Below are 18,809 nucleotides of genomic sequence, written 5' to 3'. Positions count from 1 at the left end.
TTCGTATATAAGTCGCACTGGAGTATAAGTCGCAGGGACATTCAATCCATGAAAAAAACCGCGACTTATAGTCCGGAAAATACGGTATATTAGGGCTGGGAATCACTGGTACCTCACGATACAATGCGGTACGCGATACATGGCTCACAATATCAATAATATCGTGATGCTGCGATAATTGGTTAAAATCCTCCCTAATAACTAACATTATATAGAAGAACACATATTTTTGGGGAAAATATATCCCCATATATTTTTTTTAGCTTAAACACAATCATAATACACAACTTTTCATATTTTGTGCAACAAATTATAGATACTTTTGTGCAACATTGCTGAAATCAGCATTACTATGTCTTTGACAAGTATTGACACCAATTGAGTTGGAATTATCTGTCAAATTCAATGTTAGCAATAGTAAACATGATCAGCAGTGCCTCTATTTAGTGTTGTAGGCAACAGAACAAAATTAAATAATTCAAGTGGCGAAGAAATTCTTTTTAAGACTAAACAGTTTCCAGTTTGCTGTAGTGCTTTGTTCTTTGCTCATTTTCACTTGTGTGTACTTATGGCCTATTTGTCCAAATTTTCAACCTTAGTTTTCAAAGAGTGATATTTAAATGTTTCTGTAGTGATGATGGCGGTAATATTACAGCCCCATTCCTCAACTCATCTGACCATGATAGAAAAGTCTTGACTGGTGAATGAGTTGGCTTTTTTATTCTAGGAAAAAACATGTTTGAATGATTGTTGGGTTTGCTGATAGTACTGAACTTCTCTGACATATTTATAAAGTGGCAAAAAAGTATTTTTCTGTCACTTGTCCCACAAAGTTGAGAGAGGTCTGTAATGTTCATTATAGGAAATCAATTAAATCACATTGCTTGATTTATAAATAATTTATTTGTTTAATGGTGCAGAAATTAGGCATTTGGTCGATTACAAAAGTTCATGTCAATATAACCCTGTTCATCGATGACAGAAGTGTTTTTGTAGGTCTTCAGTAGATTTACCCACACTGTGGCTGCTATTTTGGTCCATTCTTCTATGGAGATTTATACAACAGCTGTGAAGTTTTGGATATTGAATTGATGTCTGGAGACTTGTTCAGGGGAACAATCTTGTCCCTGGTGTCATCAAGCTTCGGACATGCTGGGCATGTAACGTGCGTTCAAGAATGAGCTAAACACGCTTCCTCTGCTACCTAGAGCTTGAAGAGACTTGATGTGAAATGTCGTAGTGGTGCAAATCTTGTAAATCTTGCTTCAGGCTTCCGATATATAAAAAGACTTTGTGTTCTGGCCGGGCACAATCCACAATTATTCATTTATCCTTCATGATCAATTTTCAAACATCCATGAATTATAAGGGACACCATACATATGTCACAACCAAATCCAAGTCCCTGATTGGTGAAAATTTGACCTGGTTTAACTTTCAACTTGCATTCAGTAACCACCAAAGGCGGTCTTAAAAATATCCATGTGAGAGTTTTGAGCGCAGATGCCTAAAAAGCGTGTTTACTTTTCATTGGAAGTGGCTGCCTGGACGCTCATCACCAAGGGCATCTCTTTAGTCTTGGTGGACAGGTTGCAGTCCGACTGTTTAATGGTGTGGACGGTGTCTTTTACACAAATAACCAGTTCAAACGTGATGTAAATACAGGTAATGAGTGGAGGATAATAGAGCTTCTTGAAGAAGAATTCACAGGTCTGTGAGGGACATAATTAATACTTGTTTGTTGGAGCTAAATAACTATTTTCAGCACCATTATACAAATAGATTATTTAATGATCTTACAATGTAACTTTGTGGTTTATTTTTTAGCATTCTGTGTCTTAACAGCTGAAGTGTATCAATGATGAACATTACAGGCCATTTATTTTGTAAGACAACTTGCAGAATTGGTGACTGTGAAATACATTTTTGCCCACTGTGTATATTTGAACACTAAACTGAAGTGAGCACCTGCGTTTATAAAGGTCACTGTATGTATTCTGAGAATTTTACAAGTAAGCGTAATGTTACAGTAAGAAAATTCTTTCTCAGTTCCAGAGTTACTCATATTTATATAAACTAACTATGGACACCAGCAGGGACCTGTAGATTCCTGAATGTTTGTGAGGGTTCTGTCATTCATTCACTTATAATAGGATTCTGTTCTTTAGGGCACCTGGACTTTAAAGGTTTCTCTAAAAACTATATCTGTGAATTCTCTTGTTCAGGATGGCTTCATAGCAGATCAAGTATTTTAAAAAGTTACCTGGACTTAGTTTCGGAAGTTAAATACGATTAGCCTAGTTTTTAACTTCAAAAATCTGACCCGACCTCCCTTAAATGTTTACACACATGCTAAAACAATAACATGTCAGCTTGAAGTATCAAAAAAAGCCCATTACACATTTGACCAATCAGATGGACCTCATCATGTCATTGACCAATCAAATGGAACCTTTTTTTCATTAGACGTGGGTCATTTAGAGTATACTTTAAGTTATGTTAAATTTTATTTAAATAAAACAGTTGCAGGGAACATGAAATTATATATTAGTTTTAGGGATATAATGATTAATCAACTTAAATCGATGTATCAACTAATATTCCTACGATCCAACCAGAACAATTTGTCTCAGGCAAGTTGTTAATCGAATTGACCTTAATAATATTGTTTCAAAATTAAATAAAGGTATTTATCGCTGAGTCACACTAGTTGAGTTTTTGGCTAAAGATTGATTTTAGGTCAGTGAATCGGATAGTTTAAAATGAACCAATATTGACCATGAATCGTATCGTCAACCACAAGTTATGATACGTATCGAATGTTAAAATGAATCGTTAAACCCCTAATCAAATGTTTTCATTTTGCTATTTGCAAGCCACATCTTCATCACAATATTGATTACTAGCAAGTTTTCCTCATATCACGCAGTCATCGTTGGCAGGCTTGAAATCAGTAGAGATATCGTGTGTTGACCTCTGACCTTCTCTGATCCGCCTGGTGTCAAATAAAAGTTTGGAGGAATAAAATCTGAGCTCTTTAATGTATGAAGAAGCTAAACAAAAAGTGGATGATAACATTAGAAAAACCAACTTAAGAGTGATGGGACGCACCACATTTTAGACACCGATTTCATTTCATGTCCGTCAGCCTCGTGTTATGAGATACTTCACGGTTCGTACAGTAGAGGTGTCTCAACTGATCGAACTCCAGAAACGAGTGAAATGGAGGCAGATGATTCCCCCGACTTTGTGAGAACTCTCCTCTCCTCCACCCACCCCAGCAGTCCCAGTGTTATGGATCAGATGCTGGGCTGGGTGGCCAGACCGGAAGTGCTCCCCTCCCCCCTCGGTGTGCTTATGTAAACGTAGAAGCAGAGAAAAAGAGAGGGGAGAGCTATTTATAAACCCGGCAGGCTGCAGAAGGAGAAAGAATGAGCGAGTATGTTAGAGGAGGGAGACAACTTCAGCATTATTGATGAAGGTTGTTGGCATTAAATTAAAATGTCAACCCTGGATCGGCACGAGGGGGGCGGGGGGGACACTGCTCTCTCGGCCACTCGTTATTTTAACACTTGAAATACATCAATGAGTTCATGGCGTGATTAAAAACATCCAAAATAAAGGAAGAAGAAGTTGACCGGGTGATGATGCTCTGCTGTCTGTATGAGATGAAGAGGAAGTCGCACAAGCTTCCCTGGATGATTTTTTTTTTTGCTCAGTCATGTTCCTTTGTGCTGCTGTTGTTGTTGTTTAGACCCACTTCCTGTTGATTTATACGGATGAGGTTAGCGGGAATGGTTGCTGTCCTTGGATGGTTTAACTTTAGCTGCTCAGCACAGGCAAAAACGTATTTGTCTGTAAACAAAAATAAATCAGAAAAATTACTTTTTTAGTTTCATTATTTTTTTTTTAATTTAAGACTTTAAGAAATTTAAAGAAATCAAAAAAACTGAAAGCTCAAAAAGTAGTAGCTTGTTCAGACGTGTGTTTTGTACAGTCACTATAATTTTCTCATAGATTAAAAATACAAAAAAAAGGGATATTTCAGCCAATGTCTTCTCAATATCAAAATTTATTACTTCTTATTTTTGCAGGAAAAAAAAGAATATCATATCCCATGAATTCAAAACATAATGACAGGGCAAATTGTGTAATGAGCTCAAGAATTTGTTTCGGTTTTGAATCTCCTCGTCCTTTTTTTAAGTTTGTTTCCTAAAAACTCTGAATTAAAGAACAGCCAATTGTGATTTTACATACCAGGTAAAGATTAACATTAGCCAATTTCAACCATCGTTTGGGGTTTGATTCCCAACACAGTAATGTTTGTGACAACTTACTAGTTCTTACTTTCAATGTCTCTTTTGAAAAAGATGACCTGTTTTATTCGACTATAAATGTAAAATAAACACAAAATCTTTCTTTTTTATATGAAAATGCTTGACATTAAACTATGATGCTAACATATTTTGAAGACTCAAGCATTTTTTTCAGTCAATCTTTATTCAGTGTAATTTTTTTGTTGAAAATTTTCAGTACATTTTTTTTAAAATGAAAATACATTTTTACTTTACAAATATTATAATTGTTTCAATAAAATATAGCATTTTAAGCTAACGTTTTCACTATGCTATCAGCTAGCATTAAAGTACTTCTATGTAGTTTAAAGGGTCTGGTATTTAATTTTTTTTAAAATAACCAATAGATTTTAGCATTTTTACAGATTATTATTTTTTTTTTGTCAAATATTTTTCCCCCTACATTTTACTTTATATCAACAAATAGGCCTAAAGAGAGTAAAAAAACTCAAAAACAAACAAAAATTACAATTATTATTAACCATAAATATTTTTTTTGTTTTACTATAGTTTCTAATAAACAATATACTTATTGAAAATAGAAAAAATATATTCTTTGTAAACCATAACTTTAACAGTTTTATTAGTTGATAAATAGGGGTTTTATTTTCCTAGATGCTTGGAGAAAAGTCTTTAATAAAGTGAGGAGGGGAATGTGCCTTAACAAGTAAACTTTATAAATGAGCACGTGTCTCCCGGTTGTGATTTTAGCCAAAGGCCCACGGCTTTGTCTGTTATCTCCTGGATTTTGTTTTTGAGCCTGGACACCCCTCATTTCTCCTGCGTCTGCTCGGTGGTGTTCAGGCGAGGGCAGAAAATGGCTGGGACTCTGACTCATTGTGAGCTGGGAGGGAACGAGGAGCTGATGTTGAGGCGAGAAGAAGGGACGGGCAAACGGCAAACTTGGTTTGATTTTATTAAATTTGCCTTTGACGGGTTTGAGGTAATAAATATAGGAAACTCCAGGTTCATGAGGATGATTTTCAGTAAATAAGTTGTCCTTTATATTATAAATATTTATGTTTTTCTTGGATTTAGCCTTTTTTTCTCTTTTTAATCTGTTCTTATTAAAATTATGTTTTCCCATCTTTTAAAAAAGCTATTCATTACTTTTTTAAACTACATTATGCTATAAATTTTTCTTTTTCATCATCTTAAAATGTAATTAATTTTGTTTAACTTTGTTCTTCATATGTAGTTTTCTAACTTTGACCATTTCAGTCTATAAACTCTTTAGTTTTGGGCGTATATTCTTATTTTTTTGTAATATATAGCTTTATTGTCTCATCCATTTTCATGTCTCACTGTTCTTTTTCTTGCCATTTTTCATGCCTTTCTTTCTCCCTCTGCTGTTTTTCCGTCCTTTCTCAAAACCTACAATATGTTAATTGTTCTCTTTTGTCTTTTTTTGCCCTCTTTCTCTTCTCAGTGGTTCAGCGTTTTCTCCTCCACTTTTTTCTAACCCACTCCATTCCCTGCATGGCTTTCTAAGTGTCTCTTTGTTGCTTTGCATGTTTCAACTCCTTTCCTATCGCTCTTTCTCTCCTGCCTTTCTTGTCATTCTTTCTTTCTTTTTTTTCCTTTTCCCTCTCACTCCGTCTCTCCCTCTTTCTGGCCTCTCTCCAGTAGCACAAGATTTGGAGCCGATTGTCTATTTATAGCGCCTGTGGTTCTGTCACCATGACAACCAAACTGGAGGCCAGGGCGCCAGGGAGCTATTTTTGGAGCAGCGCTGTAATGTCAGACATAGCCTTCTCTCTCTTTTCTTTCCTTTTTTTTCCCCCCTCCCTCAGTGTGTGTGTGTTTGTGTGTTAAGAGGGATCGGCTGCTGAAGCTTTCGGCTCCGGCGGCTCACAGGCCGAAGCGTCGACGAACAAAGACGCTGCAGAACTCCTTGATTAGCTCCCCTCTTCAGACCGAACGAGATGTTGTCCGTCCTCAGGCTCCAGCGCTCTTCTCTGACCGTTTTTAGTTTGATTTTATTTCTTTTTTTTTGGTGGAAGTGGAGGCTTAAAATACTTTTATTTTGTCGTAGAGCAAATTCAAGCCCATTCTCCAAGACTTTTTCAGCTTTTAATATGCTTTTAAATGTGAATTAATTGGAGGAAAATGTGTTTTATAATTTTACTTTATTTTATTAACATATATTATAAATAATAACAATTAAACAGTTTTTAACATCACACAATGATTAAGAATTTTGTTTAAACTACAGAAAAAAAACTTTTTTCGTTTAGTTACTATTTCTAATTTTCATGCTCTTACTTTGATCATTCAAATAAGTACATTTAATTGAAGTTGCAAAACTTCTAAAACTAAATATGTATTTTTATCTCAAAATTAGTAAATAACCACTATAGAATATAGATTAATTTGAGATTATAATGTTAAAAAGGGAATTTAAAGACATCTGTTATTGAAAATGCATCAAAAGTAAATTAAAATTTGTCTGTTCACTTTTAAATCCTAATAATGTGGTTTTTAATCAAAGTGATTCATGAATCGGTCCTCTCCCGATGCAAAGGGCAAAACTTTTTACAGACTTTACTGGCCGATCTGTTCGTCCGCCTGCCTGTGTGACACACAGAAGAGCAAAACTTTCCAGATGTTTTGCGTTGGCGTTCCGAGGAATCACAAATCCCGAGAGCCGCTTAAAAGTCAAAAAAGCATAATTACGGGAAAAATAATTGTAGGTGATAAATCCTGACTGTTTATTCCTTTTGATATTTTAAACTAAGGTGATAAAATGTATCCTATGTAAAAAAAAATGTCTGTTTAGACAATGATTTTCGTGGTTTTAGTTGCTAAACAAGTTAATAAAAAGTATTTGGAGTCGTATTTGGAGACTAGAAAAGTCAAAACATTTGCTGAAAGTCGCTTAATCCCATGTTGAGCAGAGGATCCACACAAGCTCATAATCTGAGTAATCCTTTGTCCTAATACTATAACAACTTTAACTAGATGATTGTATTACGGGAGTGTTTGTTCAGACGGAACGCTGTCGCTAATTTTGTTTCTCTAGAAATATTTATTTTAAAGGATCGATAAAGTCAAACACACATTTTTTACCTATATTTCAAATAGAAATACGTATTACTATTTGTAAAAATTACAGCAGCCTATTCAAACTGGAAATCCTCAATAAATTGGATTTTAAGAGCTAAAAAAATATCCAAAAATTGGTTTTTGCTTTTTTTGTTTTAGTTTTTTTTAATATTATTTTACATTTTTATCAGTACAATTTCAATGTCTTAGTATAAGGAAGTATTACAATTATTAATAATTATTATTTTTCTATTTTGTGTAAATAATCTTAAATTCAGATAATTTTTAACATGAAATAAAAAGTTAAAGCACTTTTGTCATGATTTTGATCATAATAAACAACTTTGATAAGAAACATAAAAAAAAAAAAATGATAAAAAAATACTTTTATTTCCCACTTCATGACTTAGAGATAACCCCCTCTCTGTTTATATTCTAATAATAGTAGAAAAACAGAACATTTGTAGACATCTCTAAACACTGGGGTTATTTTTAGTGTTTTCAGTGATTCTCCTCCCTACCTACGGATCACCAAAACCGATGGAAAATGTAACCCCTTTATCTTTTTGTATAGAATGTTCTTTTCCAGTCCCCAGACAAGTGTCTTCTGTGTTTTTCCCCGTTGAAGTCCGCCCGTCTGCTGGCCCAGAATAACCCTGGCAGGTTAAACTGGGCCCTCCACCACCCCGCAGACCTCTCTGTTACTGGGGCAGCTACTATTATTCAGTTGGACGGTTATAATTGGCCCATCTCCTATTAATAGGGAGAACGGCTAAAAATTGTGCAGTGTGTTTGCGCTGGGTGTGTCAGAGGAGTTTGGCCTTCGGTGGCGGCCATGTTCAGCGTGTGAGGCTGCGGGTCTCGGCGTCTGTCACATGCAGATTATTTATGTTTTCGGGAGCTTTGCGCGGGTGGTGGTGGTGGGGGGTGTCGAGGGAGGACAAAGTTAGAGGCTGGCCGGGTGTGCGCAGTGGAAGTGAGGTGGTTTGGCTCCGAGCGGCTCTCCTCGGAGTGCTGTGGGTGTGCTGGCACAGCAAAGGCTCTGTGGCGTGGGAACAGCTGAGCCACTTGAACCCTGCAGAGAGCTAATGGTACCTTACCGGTTTGAGGCCTAATAGCCTCCATGTGTGTTTAATATGAGTATCTGTCTCCGTTTGCATTTATGCGGAGGAATTTGCTTTCTATTTCCCTTCGTTTTCTGCCTCGCTCTTATAATCTTCAACTATCAGACCTGCGTGCCGTCGTCGGTCCGTCAACCTATTCGACTATCCCCCACCTCCTCCTTTCAATGTGTTACCTTCTTGTCACATTTCACCCCTGCTTGCCACATTCCTAGTTATCTCAGAAAAAAGGGGGGGCGGCTACAAACCTGTTCTCAAGAGGCAGCTTCAAACAGGCATCCTGTCATTCCTGTTGTAAGAACGGCGGGCAAACAGTCGACAACGGCAACCACAGGACTCTGATCCAGCAGGATGGGGAAATGAACACATTGGTCTTTGTTGCCAGACAGTTTTTAACAAATAACCCCCTTTATTTTATTCATTCAATCCAGTCCCTGTGGAGACACATTTCCTGTCAAATCTAGGTTATTTAAAGTCTTATTTCAGTTGACATTAGTGCAAGTCAAGAGGCCTGAAAACATTCATTTTATTCATTTACTCCATTAAAATCTATCCAAAAAATCAACGTTTTGTGACAGAAAATTGATGAAATTTCCTCTTAAAATCAGTAAATAGAGAAAAAAGTGTTCTGACTTAGGTCATTTGTGTGCAGCTTTTCTAGTATTAAACATAAACTGTCAATTTATTGTTTTATTATAACATTATTCATTCTGTCTTTTATTTTTATTTAGAGATTTAGAGATTTTCCTGTTTTTGTTCAGCCAATATTGTAAAAATTCTTGATTTTTGGACTGTCCAAAAGGGCCCATTCTAAAGGATGAATGTTAGTTCAGGATAAACAGAATGCTGGTATTTCTTCAGACGGTCTCAGCAGGTGACTCTCAAACCCTCATCCAGAATCATCAGCTTCATCCCTGAAATCAGCAGAACCGTTAACGTGTTCTGGGTGGGCACAGATTTGAACGCATCGAAGGCCCCCACACATACATACACACGATGCACACAAAGACGGACACACTCTCCTCCTGTGCAAGTACTACTACAGCGGCTCCATTGACGAGGCTTCTCTGGTCTGACAGAGCAAACGGCTGCTGATGACTCAGACTGGCTGCCTCTGATCTCACATAGAATGAAAACACGCTCCCTCTTGTGGCCGTTCAAGGCGCTCTGTCCCCCATTATTACATCAAATCTTTACCAAATGCACTGTTTGTTGTTGTACTACACCTTGAGAGAATGATTCCAAATGTTTGATAGAAGTTATATTTGTTTATTGCAATTTTTTCTATAAAAAAAAGAAAGAAAAGAAATCTGTTTTTTTCTTGTTTGGTTACGGCTGCTGTGATCTGATTGTGTGTTCTGTTTGCAGCTTTTTAGACAGAATTGATGTGGTCAGACAAAACGACTACACGCCCACGGATCAGGTGAGGCACTCAACACACACTCAGCAAATACTCATTTCAGAGATCCAGTGGATTGTTCATTTTCTCAACCCGTTCTATCCTTTACAACTCCTGGGCCGTGGGCCGGTACCGGTCCGTGGCTCACTTGGTGCAGGACTGCAGACTGAAAAATACACAAAATACACAAGCTAACTTAGATTATTTTTCAGTTTAGTTTATTTTCTGATTGTAAATGAAGTTTTATTTTGAAAAACTGTCTGATTCTGTCCACAACATCACGTCATGTGACTTAAAGCCAGCATGGCTACCTGGATTGCTAAGCTAGTCGCTCAAAGCTAAAAAACTAACAAAAACCAACAATAAAACATATTTAGAAAGATTATTTTGGTAGGAAAGAGCCAACGAAGAAATCAAAGAACCTAAAAGAACAATAAAGCTGCTGTTTACAGACAAAAACCGGGAGTCTTCCTCGACATACAAAGTCATTGACAGTTGTTCTCATGTAGCAGAAGCCGCTATGCCTAATATGTAGCGACAGACTCGCAGATAATAAAGTTGGATTCATGTTTATACTATATTTAGAAAATAAAATTACATTATTTTGCTTTATTTATCCATCACACCTCAAAAGTTAGACGTCGCTGAAGCTAACGCCCGATTGTTAGCCTCCACTTTGAAGTTAAAGGGAAGTAAACCCATCTAGAACAGTGTCTTTGGTTCTGGAGCATGATCATTCAGTTACAAACGAACATGATGTGGGACCGGCTTTTTGGGATGGAGACAGCGGTAAAATCCTGTTTTAAAATAAACTCATTTTCTGCATGAAAAGAGTCAAAAAGTTTGTTTTTAAATTTCATATTAATTTTAATATAAAACTATGAAATGCATGAGATTTATCTGAAAGTGTCCACAGATGTTTGCACGTCTGACCTCTGAGATGGACCTAACCTACAATAAACAAAGGGACATTTATTAAACCACACTATCACAAATATGACAGTCACAGAGTTCAAATAATAAAGGAGTGATGTTGGAATAATAACAAGCTGTAAATAACTCTTGGAACGATGGCTTCATCCTATTGTCTTTTGTTAACTCTTTGTTTACAGTTTGTTCTCTGTCTGTGCTTCTCTGCTTCAGGACCTCCTGAGATGCAGAGTGCTGACATCTGGGATCTTTGAGACGAGATTTCAAATAGACAAAGTTAACTTCCAGTAAGTAGGAAGTAACATTTTCAAGTTTTCTTGCCAGAAAACACTGATTCTTTATCTTTCTGTGTTTCCGCAGTATGTTTGATGTTGGAGGTCAGAGAGATGAACGCCGAAAATGGATCCAGTGTTTTAACGGTTGGATTTTGCTTTTCTGTTGTAACTTTAAAGAATTGGAACATAACTTTCATTTTGGGTCTACTTTTGTGTAACTAAACACGGATCCTTTTTTATTTTCTGCTGTTTCTGTGTGGCGCAGACGTGACGGCCATCATCTTTGTGGTGGCGAGCAGCAGCTACAACATGGTAATCAGAGAAGACAATCAGACAAACAGACTACAGGAAGCCCTCAACCTTTTCAAGAACATTTGGAACAACAGGTCAGTGACATTTTAGAATACTTAGAGTATTACGTTTTAAAAGAATCAATATTTTTATAAAAATTTTCCGTGTTAACTCATCTGCTCTGCTCTTCATAGACAAACTCAAAAATATAATTGGTATGAATGAAAAAAGAAAAAAAAAAAAAGAAAATGTATTTTTCAGGTTGTACAACACTTTTTGTGTGTAATTGTGTTAGTAACTGTTTCAAAAACTGGGCTTTTGGCATTTTTTATCAAGTGAAAGTTGTAATTTAATTTGAATTTTTGGCATAAAAAGTCAAGAAGTCCTAATTTTGTTAGATTCATGCTATCTTAAAATGTTCTATCAAAATAAAAGTTAGTCTGTTTCCTTTTAGCATCAAGATATCATGTTTACAGCTAAACATAACCCAGAATAATTGCCTAACAAATGTTGAAAAGGATCCAATGACAAGAATATTGAATATTAAAAAGGATTTCAAGACATACATTCATTTTCTCCAGAACATACTACCATCTCATTTATGACATACAAAGTAAATTGGGACATATAATATAATATAATTGCCATATACATATTCAAATGGTCTGTTCAAAAATCTTTATCCAAGTTTTTTTTATCTGATGCTTGTTTTAAATTACTTCACTTTGCATTAAGCTCATGGATCTCTCTGTCTATAGATGGCTACGGACCATTTCTGTAATCCTCTTCCTGAACAAACAAGACTTACTCGCAGAGAAGGTGTTGGCGGGGAAGTCCAAAATTGAGGAGTATTTTCCAGAGTTTGCACGATACACCACACCTGATGATGGTAAGACCTACTAAACACTACAAACATTTCCAAAATACAGACAAGTTCATTTCAGGACACGTTTCTGTACGAGTACAGCTTTGGTTTTGTTTAAAAGTGTTCAATTCTAATTTGTGTTTTTTTTCAATAAGCTAATATTTTTTTTATTAAAAGGTAAAACACATCTGGTGTGTCTTGACTTTTTGTCACAGAAAGTTCATTTTTTTGTTTGTGTTCAACAGCAATACCAGAACCAGGAGAGGACCCGCGAGTCACCAGGGCCAAGTACTTCATACGGGATGAGTTTCTGGTGTGTACAAAGATCAAACCCCAGCTGGTAAAGCTTCTCTTTACCTGCTGGGATTTCATCAGGCTTTTATTTTCATTTTTCATTTCATAAAAATGCCTTTTTATTCAAAGTAAAACAATTGGTAGTGTTATTCTTCCTCCACTTGTTTCCCGAAGTCTGAAATTCTACTTTGAATAATTAACAAAACTCTGAAATGTTTCAGTGATCTTGAAACTTTATTTCTCTTTCATGGCTTTCTTTTTCTCCATCTTTACATTTTTATTAAGTAAATTATGTTGTTTTTAATGAAGATAACCACAGATTTGGTATTTTTCTATGGAAATCCCCCATCTGTGGGGAAATTCCCATGTTTACTGTTTTCTTTGCTTGGTACTTTTATGTTTTTTATTTGTTTTTGGCGCATTCAAACTCTTTAGCTCACTGACTCTACAGGAGTAAAACAAACTCCCAACTTAAAAAAAGTTAAAACTTTTTTGCATCCTTAAATTAAAAAAACTAAAAAAAAATTTGTTTAAACATCTTTTTAAGCCAAAACAGCTCTTTTGCCTTTGAATTTTAATCCTTTCTGTGCTCTGTTTGCAACCTGCTTACAATAAAAGTTTCCAAATTACTAAGTTCAACTGAAGATTGTCAGTGGGTAATAGAATAACAATTTCTTCTGGAAAATACACAAAAGATAACTAGCCAAATAAATCAAAAACTAGTAAATAAAAACTACTAAAGTGCTTCTTTGGGTCTTTACTTTGTGTTGTTTTTTGTTTTTATTGATTAATTTTGAGGCAAGTAACATTGTTGTTTATGTTTAACAATCTATAAAGCCCAGTAATTATATTCTGTACTGAACTGTACAGTTAGGTAAAAATATTTCTTAAAATCTGCTTGTAAATGTCCCAAATGTCGCCTACAAATGCTAATGTTAGCATGCTACATCTGCAGCTAACTCTTTATTTGTCTTTCATGATAGTTGGGCTTAATATTTTAATAAATGCCAACTACTACTTCTCTCCCTTGAATACTAGTTAGGAAATGAATGTTCTGAATTTAGCAAAAGCTACTAAAAAGGACGACGCTGTTGGAAAAATTTAGCTGGAAGTGCTACCATACTAAATATGTATTCTTCTGCTCCGTGTTAAGCTAACAAGTAGCTACGATTTTAATATGGCTTGAAGTCCCATTCCAACTATATTTGTATCTATTGTAAAATTGTTCCCAGTGGTCTTTTAATTATGATTATTCATAATTTTTGGCGTGGAAGTTAGCTAATTTCCCATTAACTGTTTGTTTGCACTCTCCCCAGCTACTTTATAGCACCTCACAAGCCCAAGCTAACATTAGCGTAGCAAAGACAAAAAAAAAGCAATATTAGAGCTATGCAACCGTACAGTTTAGAGCCAAGTGGTAGCTTGAATGAGAAAATTAAGACATTAATGGACCTATTTCCCTACAAACCCGATATGTAGCTCTTTATCTGCTCCTGATCCAACACAATTTGAAAAAAAAAATGCTACAAGAACATGTTAAAAACACCAAAAATGCATTTTTTTATTGTAGTGGGTCTTCAAGTTACTATGTTTTTTGCAATTATAGGCAAAATTGTATTTAAAAAATGCTACATGTTAAATCAGTTCCATCTTAAGCAAAATATCCTAGACTACCACCTAGTGTTTGATAGCAGTACTGCAGAGTGCTTCAAACAGCAGTAGACAAGGACAAATGTCCCTTTATCCTTAGATAAACTAAAAAAAAAACATAATCTCTTCAGATATGTAATTTATAGACTTATGGTTTGGGTTTGTTAAGAAGTCACTGTTGGTAAAACAAATCTTTATCTTTTTCAGAGGATCAGCACAGCCAGTGGAGACGGAAGACACTACTGTTACCCTCACTTCACCTGCGCAGTGGACACGGAAAACATCCGGCGTGTCTTCAATGACTGTCGAGACATCATACAGAGAATGCACCTACGGCAGTACGAGCTCTTGTGATGCGCACTGCTAATCTACCTACCGACCAAGCAAAAGCCCTCCACCGTGACTGGTTTACCCGCCTCCCCTCCAGTTCAACCAATGTCACCTAAACACGAGGAAGCAAGAGACCAGGTGTTCTAACACAAACACAGCTTTCCCCGCATCACAACTTCGAACAAAGAGTGAAGAGGAAACTTGCTTTTCTGTCTTTGACTCAAAGGAACACGAACATGTTCGGACCGACCCAGAACGAAGGGTTGAGACTGGAATCTGTGGACGATCCGCCCTGTCGTCCCTCTCTCAGACCTTCAAATACACACTCGCAAAAATACTGTGGAATAGGACTCATGGACCTCTGCGTATCTTTTACTAATGCAGTCATAAACGCAATCATTTTTAAACCACTTCCCCACTATAACAGTTTTCAGAGGGACAATACAATAGAGAGAGAGGTGGGATTTTTTTGTTGTTTCGTTTTACTTAAGAAAAGGCTCGAACAATGGACAGGCAGGGTGGTACACCGCAACATAGAGGGCTGTTGTGCCTGATTCCAAACAAAGAGACTCGGTCACTAAAGGCTGCCTGTGGACATTTGCGCGACTGCGTTACGCCGCACAGCTCTCGAGGAAAACCAGTCAAGGCTGGACTGCAGAAAACTACCAACATTTAAAAACAAAAAAAGTCAAATATCATACAAATGCATTGATTCATGCTCACCAGTGAACTACATGCAGTGCAAAAAACTTTAATCTATATATATAAATATATGTATATATATATATATACATGTATGTATATATATATACATATATATAAATTATATATTCCTGTTATGACGCAGTTCAACTTTTACGTTTTTGTTAGTTTTTATCTCATGTTGTTTGTCAATGTACACTGTGTGATCTGCCTTGTGCACCATTTAAACTCCACTTTAAAACACTCATGCTTACAAATAACTAAAAATACTCATCCCCGCCCTCCTCCCAGCTGTCTGTCTGCAACATATGGAAAATAAGTGTAAGTTTTTTATTTAACACAATAAATAAAAGCTTAGCAAAAAAGGGGGGAAGCATGAAGTCAAGAACATATCGACTGAATGCAGCATTTAGAGTAGAAACACACACATACCTACTCCTGCCCTCGTCACATCGGTCCCCTCCTTCCTTGCCTTTTGTCTTTGTCTCACACCTCCACTGCTCCCACTTACCTCCCCTGGCTTCGAGTATGTCTCTTTATTTTACTGCTGGACTATTATTCTTGTACAGACTGTAAAATGTATTATTTTGTACAACTTTAATGAAGAAAAAAAAACAAACTTGTAGAAGATCCCTGTGCCTTGATCATGACTGTACTTGTAAAAAAAAAAAAAAAAAAAAGGAGCTAATACTTGAGTTATGATGTTTCACTCCGCTGGACGGGACGGTCAAACCCACAAGCAAAGCGGAGCCGTCGGGTCACGTCGAGCAGGAGTTTCTCCCTGTTTTCACTCATTTATTTGTTCCTTGATAAACTCTTTTTGCTTTGCGTCTCCCCTGATTTACTTATAACAATATATTTTTTTTAATGAAAAGAAAAAGACGCACTGCCTTGATACTAGTCGTGAAACGTACAAAATACTTCATTGCAATCAGGTTTTTGTCGTTTCCCGTCGCTCAAACATTTTTTTTAAAGGGGCAGTTCTGGGTGCAAAGTGGTGGGTGTTACATTTTTATTTTTATACTTATTTAAACTTTCATTCTTTTTTATCAGACCCAAGTATCCAGTTGCAAAAAAATAGATAAATATCATAAACCAAATAGTTCTGCATATTGGCCCGTCTCTTTTAACACAGCTAGAAATATTACGGGCTATTACAAAAATTATTGGATGTCTTTTAGAACTAATTTCACTTAATGGTTGGGACACTTCTAAGTATTTTACAAAAATGTCCAAACAAGATAAAATTGTTATAAGAAGAAAAAAAACTTTTAAAAGGATTTTACTGATCACACACTTTTATTTTCCAAATTTGATTATTTTGTAATATATAAATCATAATAGAAGCATCAATAACCAAACTCCTGGAAACAAAAATGAGGGGTGGACTCACTTTTTTATGTCAATAAATTTATTTTTTTTATATAAATGTATTTAAAACTGAAATAGTCAGGTCTGTTTTGACACCTGCCATACTTTTCACTTAAACACGTTTTAGGGAACAACTTCTGTCCTCTGCAGAACGCTCATCTAAATATTTCTTCCATTTTTGCTTCAAATGGTTTTTGTTCTTGTTTGGTTGTAATCAAAACTTTTATGCTGACAGCAGATACAGAAACAGTGAGAAACTATATAATATTTTGCTTTAACCTTCGGAACTTAGGTCCAACGAGTTCTGTGTCTGTCAACTACACAGTTCCACTATCCATGGAATAATGTGCAGAACATGTACAATATGTTTTATAAATTTTCTTTGAGCAATAGTAAGTTTGTTTTACATCCACAAAAGCACAATTTTTTTTGTAAAATCTTATGACTAGTGGATTAACTTCAGGTTCTGCACAGTTTTACATGTCAAATGGATTGAAGGTGACAAACAAAAAAGAAGAAGTTTTAAGTTGACAGCTCTAAATTGACTATAAATTATAGAAGTTAGTAACCCAGGCTGTCAGAATAAAATGACCACAAGGAAGACTGGATGAGACTATTGAAACCAAACAGAAGTCTGTTTTTTAATCATATTAAAACAAACTGTTCCTGTGTTGAAGATGGAAGATTTTGAGGTGATGGGTGATGTTTTAGGGATTTTGCATACTGATGCAGATGCCTATGCTGTACTGTGATGCTATAGCATGCAACTTTTAAATGTTATTGTTCTACACTGATCTTGGCTATACAGACAGCAAAAATTTGATAATTATTTGAGTTCCTAAGTAACCGAAATATTCAACTAATCCTACATAATCTGATATATTTTTTAAAAATTTGGGGTATTTATCAGATTTTAGATTTCCTTACAACAGTCTGACTTCTTTCTGCATGTTTATTTTGTTCATTCATAATCACAAACATGTAGGGAAAAATGTCTGAATTTTGTGCATTTATCAGATTTCTGGCTATTTAAACGTGTTATAACAGCTAAAAATATATTTTTCTTTTAAACTATTTTGTGTTTCTGTATAAAAAAACAAACTATCATTTTAAGTACAAGTTGTAATAGTTTCCTCCGCTCCACTAGGGGGCGCCAGAGTAAGAAGGCGACAACTAAATACCCACATGGCTCGATGGACCGGAGGAGTGAACTGAACGCGCTTCCTCTCCCTAAACCCCGCCCCCGTTTTTCTATGCATTGGCGCGCTGCTCCTCCGTGAGGCTGTAGATCTCTGCTCCTCTGCAGTTGGACTCATTCTACAACATTGAAAGGCATGAGTGCGGCGGGGAATGCGCGTTCCGGTTCGGGCGCCGGTCCCGTCCAGCAAGGGCTGAAGGAGGCTCTGATGGAGACGCTGACAGCTATCCTGTCACCGGTTCAAGAAGTGCGCACCGCTGCGGAGGAGCAGATCAAAGTGTTGGAAGTGACGGAAGGTGAGTGAACCCCGGTTTCTGATCATTACCTGTCTGAGAGTGTCGGCTAATGGCACGCGCCTCCACACGGATTAGCTACCGGGAGACAGCTGCTGTCCTCTGGGTAGAAACTGTTCAGCGAGCTAACAGCTAAAGTGTTAGCAGGGGAACTTCCCCCGTGTTAGTCAGTGTAGCTAACGTTAGGCCACATTTTCTCAAGTTAGTGACGATAGCATTAGCTGAAATTTATCTTTTAAATACAGTCATTTCAGACTTTTGTGCCCTCTTTCTTTACTCAAACTGGGAGGAAATCGTTGTTGAAAGCTGTTAAACGTGGTTCAGCACATGGGAAAATGCTTGGAACCCGTCGCAGCAGCAGCAGGGTGAACTGTTTAGTTTTTAACTTTACCTAAAACTTTATGTGGTTTTGCAAAGAGAAGACAAACTCACTAATGTTGCCACGCTTATAATATAGTGTATCAGAATGCACAATTGTTTCGACCAAGTATACCTTGTTTATAAATATTTGTGCTAAAAAAAAAAAAAGTTTGTAAATTGTCAATCAAAAGGACTCCATGATTAATTTCCTTGTTGCCGTGGTTACGCTGACATCTTTCCCGCTCCTCGTCTCCCCGGGCTCCTCCAGAACATCCCGCCTAACGGGCTGCCAGCTTCCGGCGTCAGCACGACTCTAGAGAGATGACATGA

General features: G+C 36.5%; 2 protein-coding genes across 2 annotated transcripts in view; both read left to right on the top strand.

Moving 5' to 3' along the window:
* LOC112145513 (guanine nucleotide-binding protein G(s) subunit alpha) overlaps window positions 1-16,097 on the top strand; it is a 29,445-nt gene extending 13,348 nt beyond the window's left edge. The window contains exons 6-12 of the mRNA XM_024270788.1: window positions 9,890-9,944; window positions 11,064-11,137; window positions 11,211-11,269; window positions 11,391-11,511; window positions 12,175-12,305; window positions 12,527-12,594; window positions 14,433-16,097. Of these exons, the coding sequence (XP_024126556.1) occupies window positions 9,890-9,944; window positions 11,064-11,137; window positions 11,211-11,269; window positions 11,391-11,511; window positions 12,175-12,305; window positions 12,527-12,594; window positions 14,433-14,579 (655 nt within the window). The 3' untranslated portion in view covers window positions 14,580-16,097. The remainder of the gene's footprint in view (window positions 1-9,889; window positions 9,945-11,063; window positions 11,138-11,210; window positions 11,270-11,390; window positions 11,512-12,174; window positions 12,306-12,526; window positions 12,595-14,432) is intronic.
* A 1,724-nt stretch (window positions 16,098-17,821) lies between these two features.
* The window catches only part of ipo9 (importin 9), a 12,668-nt gene continuing 11,680 nt past the window's right edge, over window positions 17,822-18,809 (top strand). The window contains exon 1 of the mRNA XM_024270413.1: window positions 17,822-18,122. Within this exon, the coding sequence (XP_024126181.1) occupies window positions 17,963-18,122 (160 nt within the window). The 5' untranslated portion in view covers window positions 17,822-17,962. The remainder of the gene's footprint in view (window positions 18,123-18,809) is intronic.

The sequence above is a fragment of the Oryzias melastigma genome, linkage group LG5, assembly GCF_002922805.2.
Source record: "Oryzias melastigma strain HK-1 linkage group LG5, ASM292280v2, whole genome shotgun sequence".
NCBI classification, from domain to species: domain Eukaryota; kingdom Metazoa; phylum Chordata; class Actinopteri; order Beloniformes; family Adrianichthyidae; genus Oryzias; species Oryzias melastigma.
This window is presented reverse-complemented; position numbering and strand designations above follow the sequence as displayed.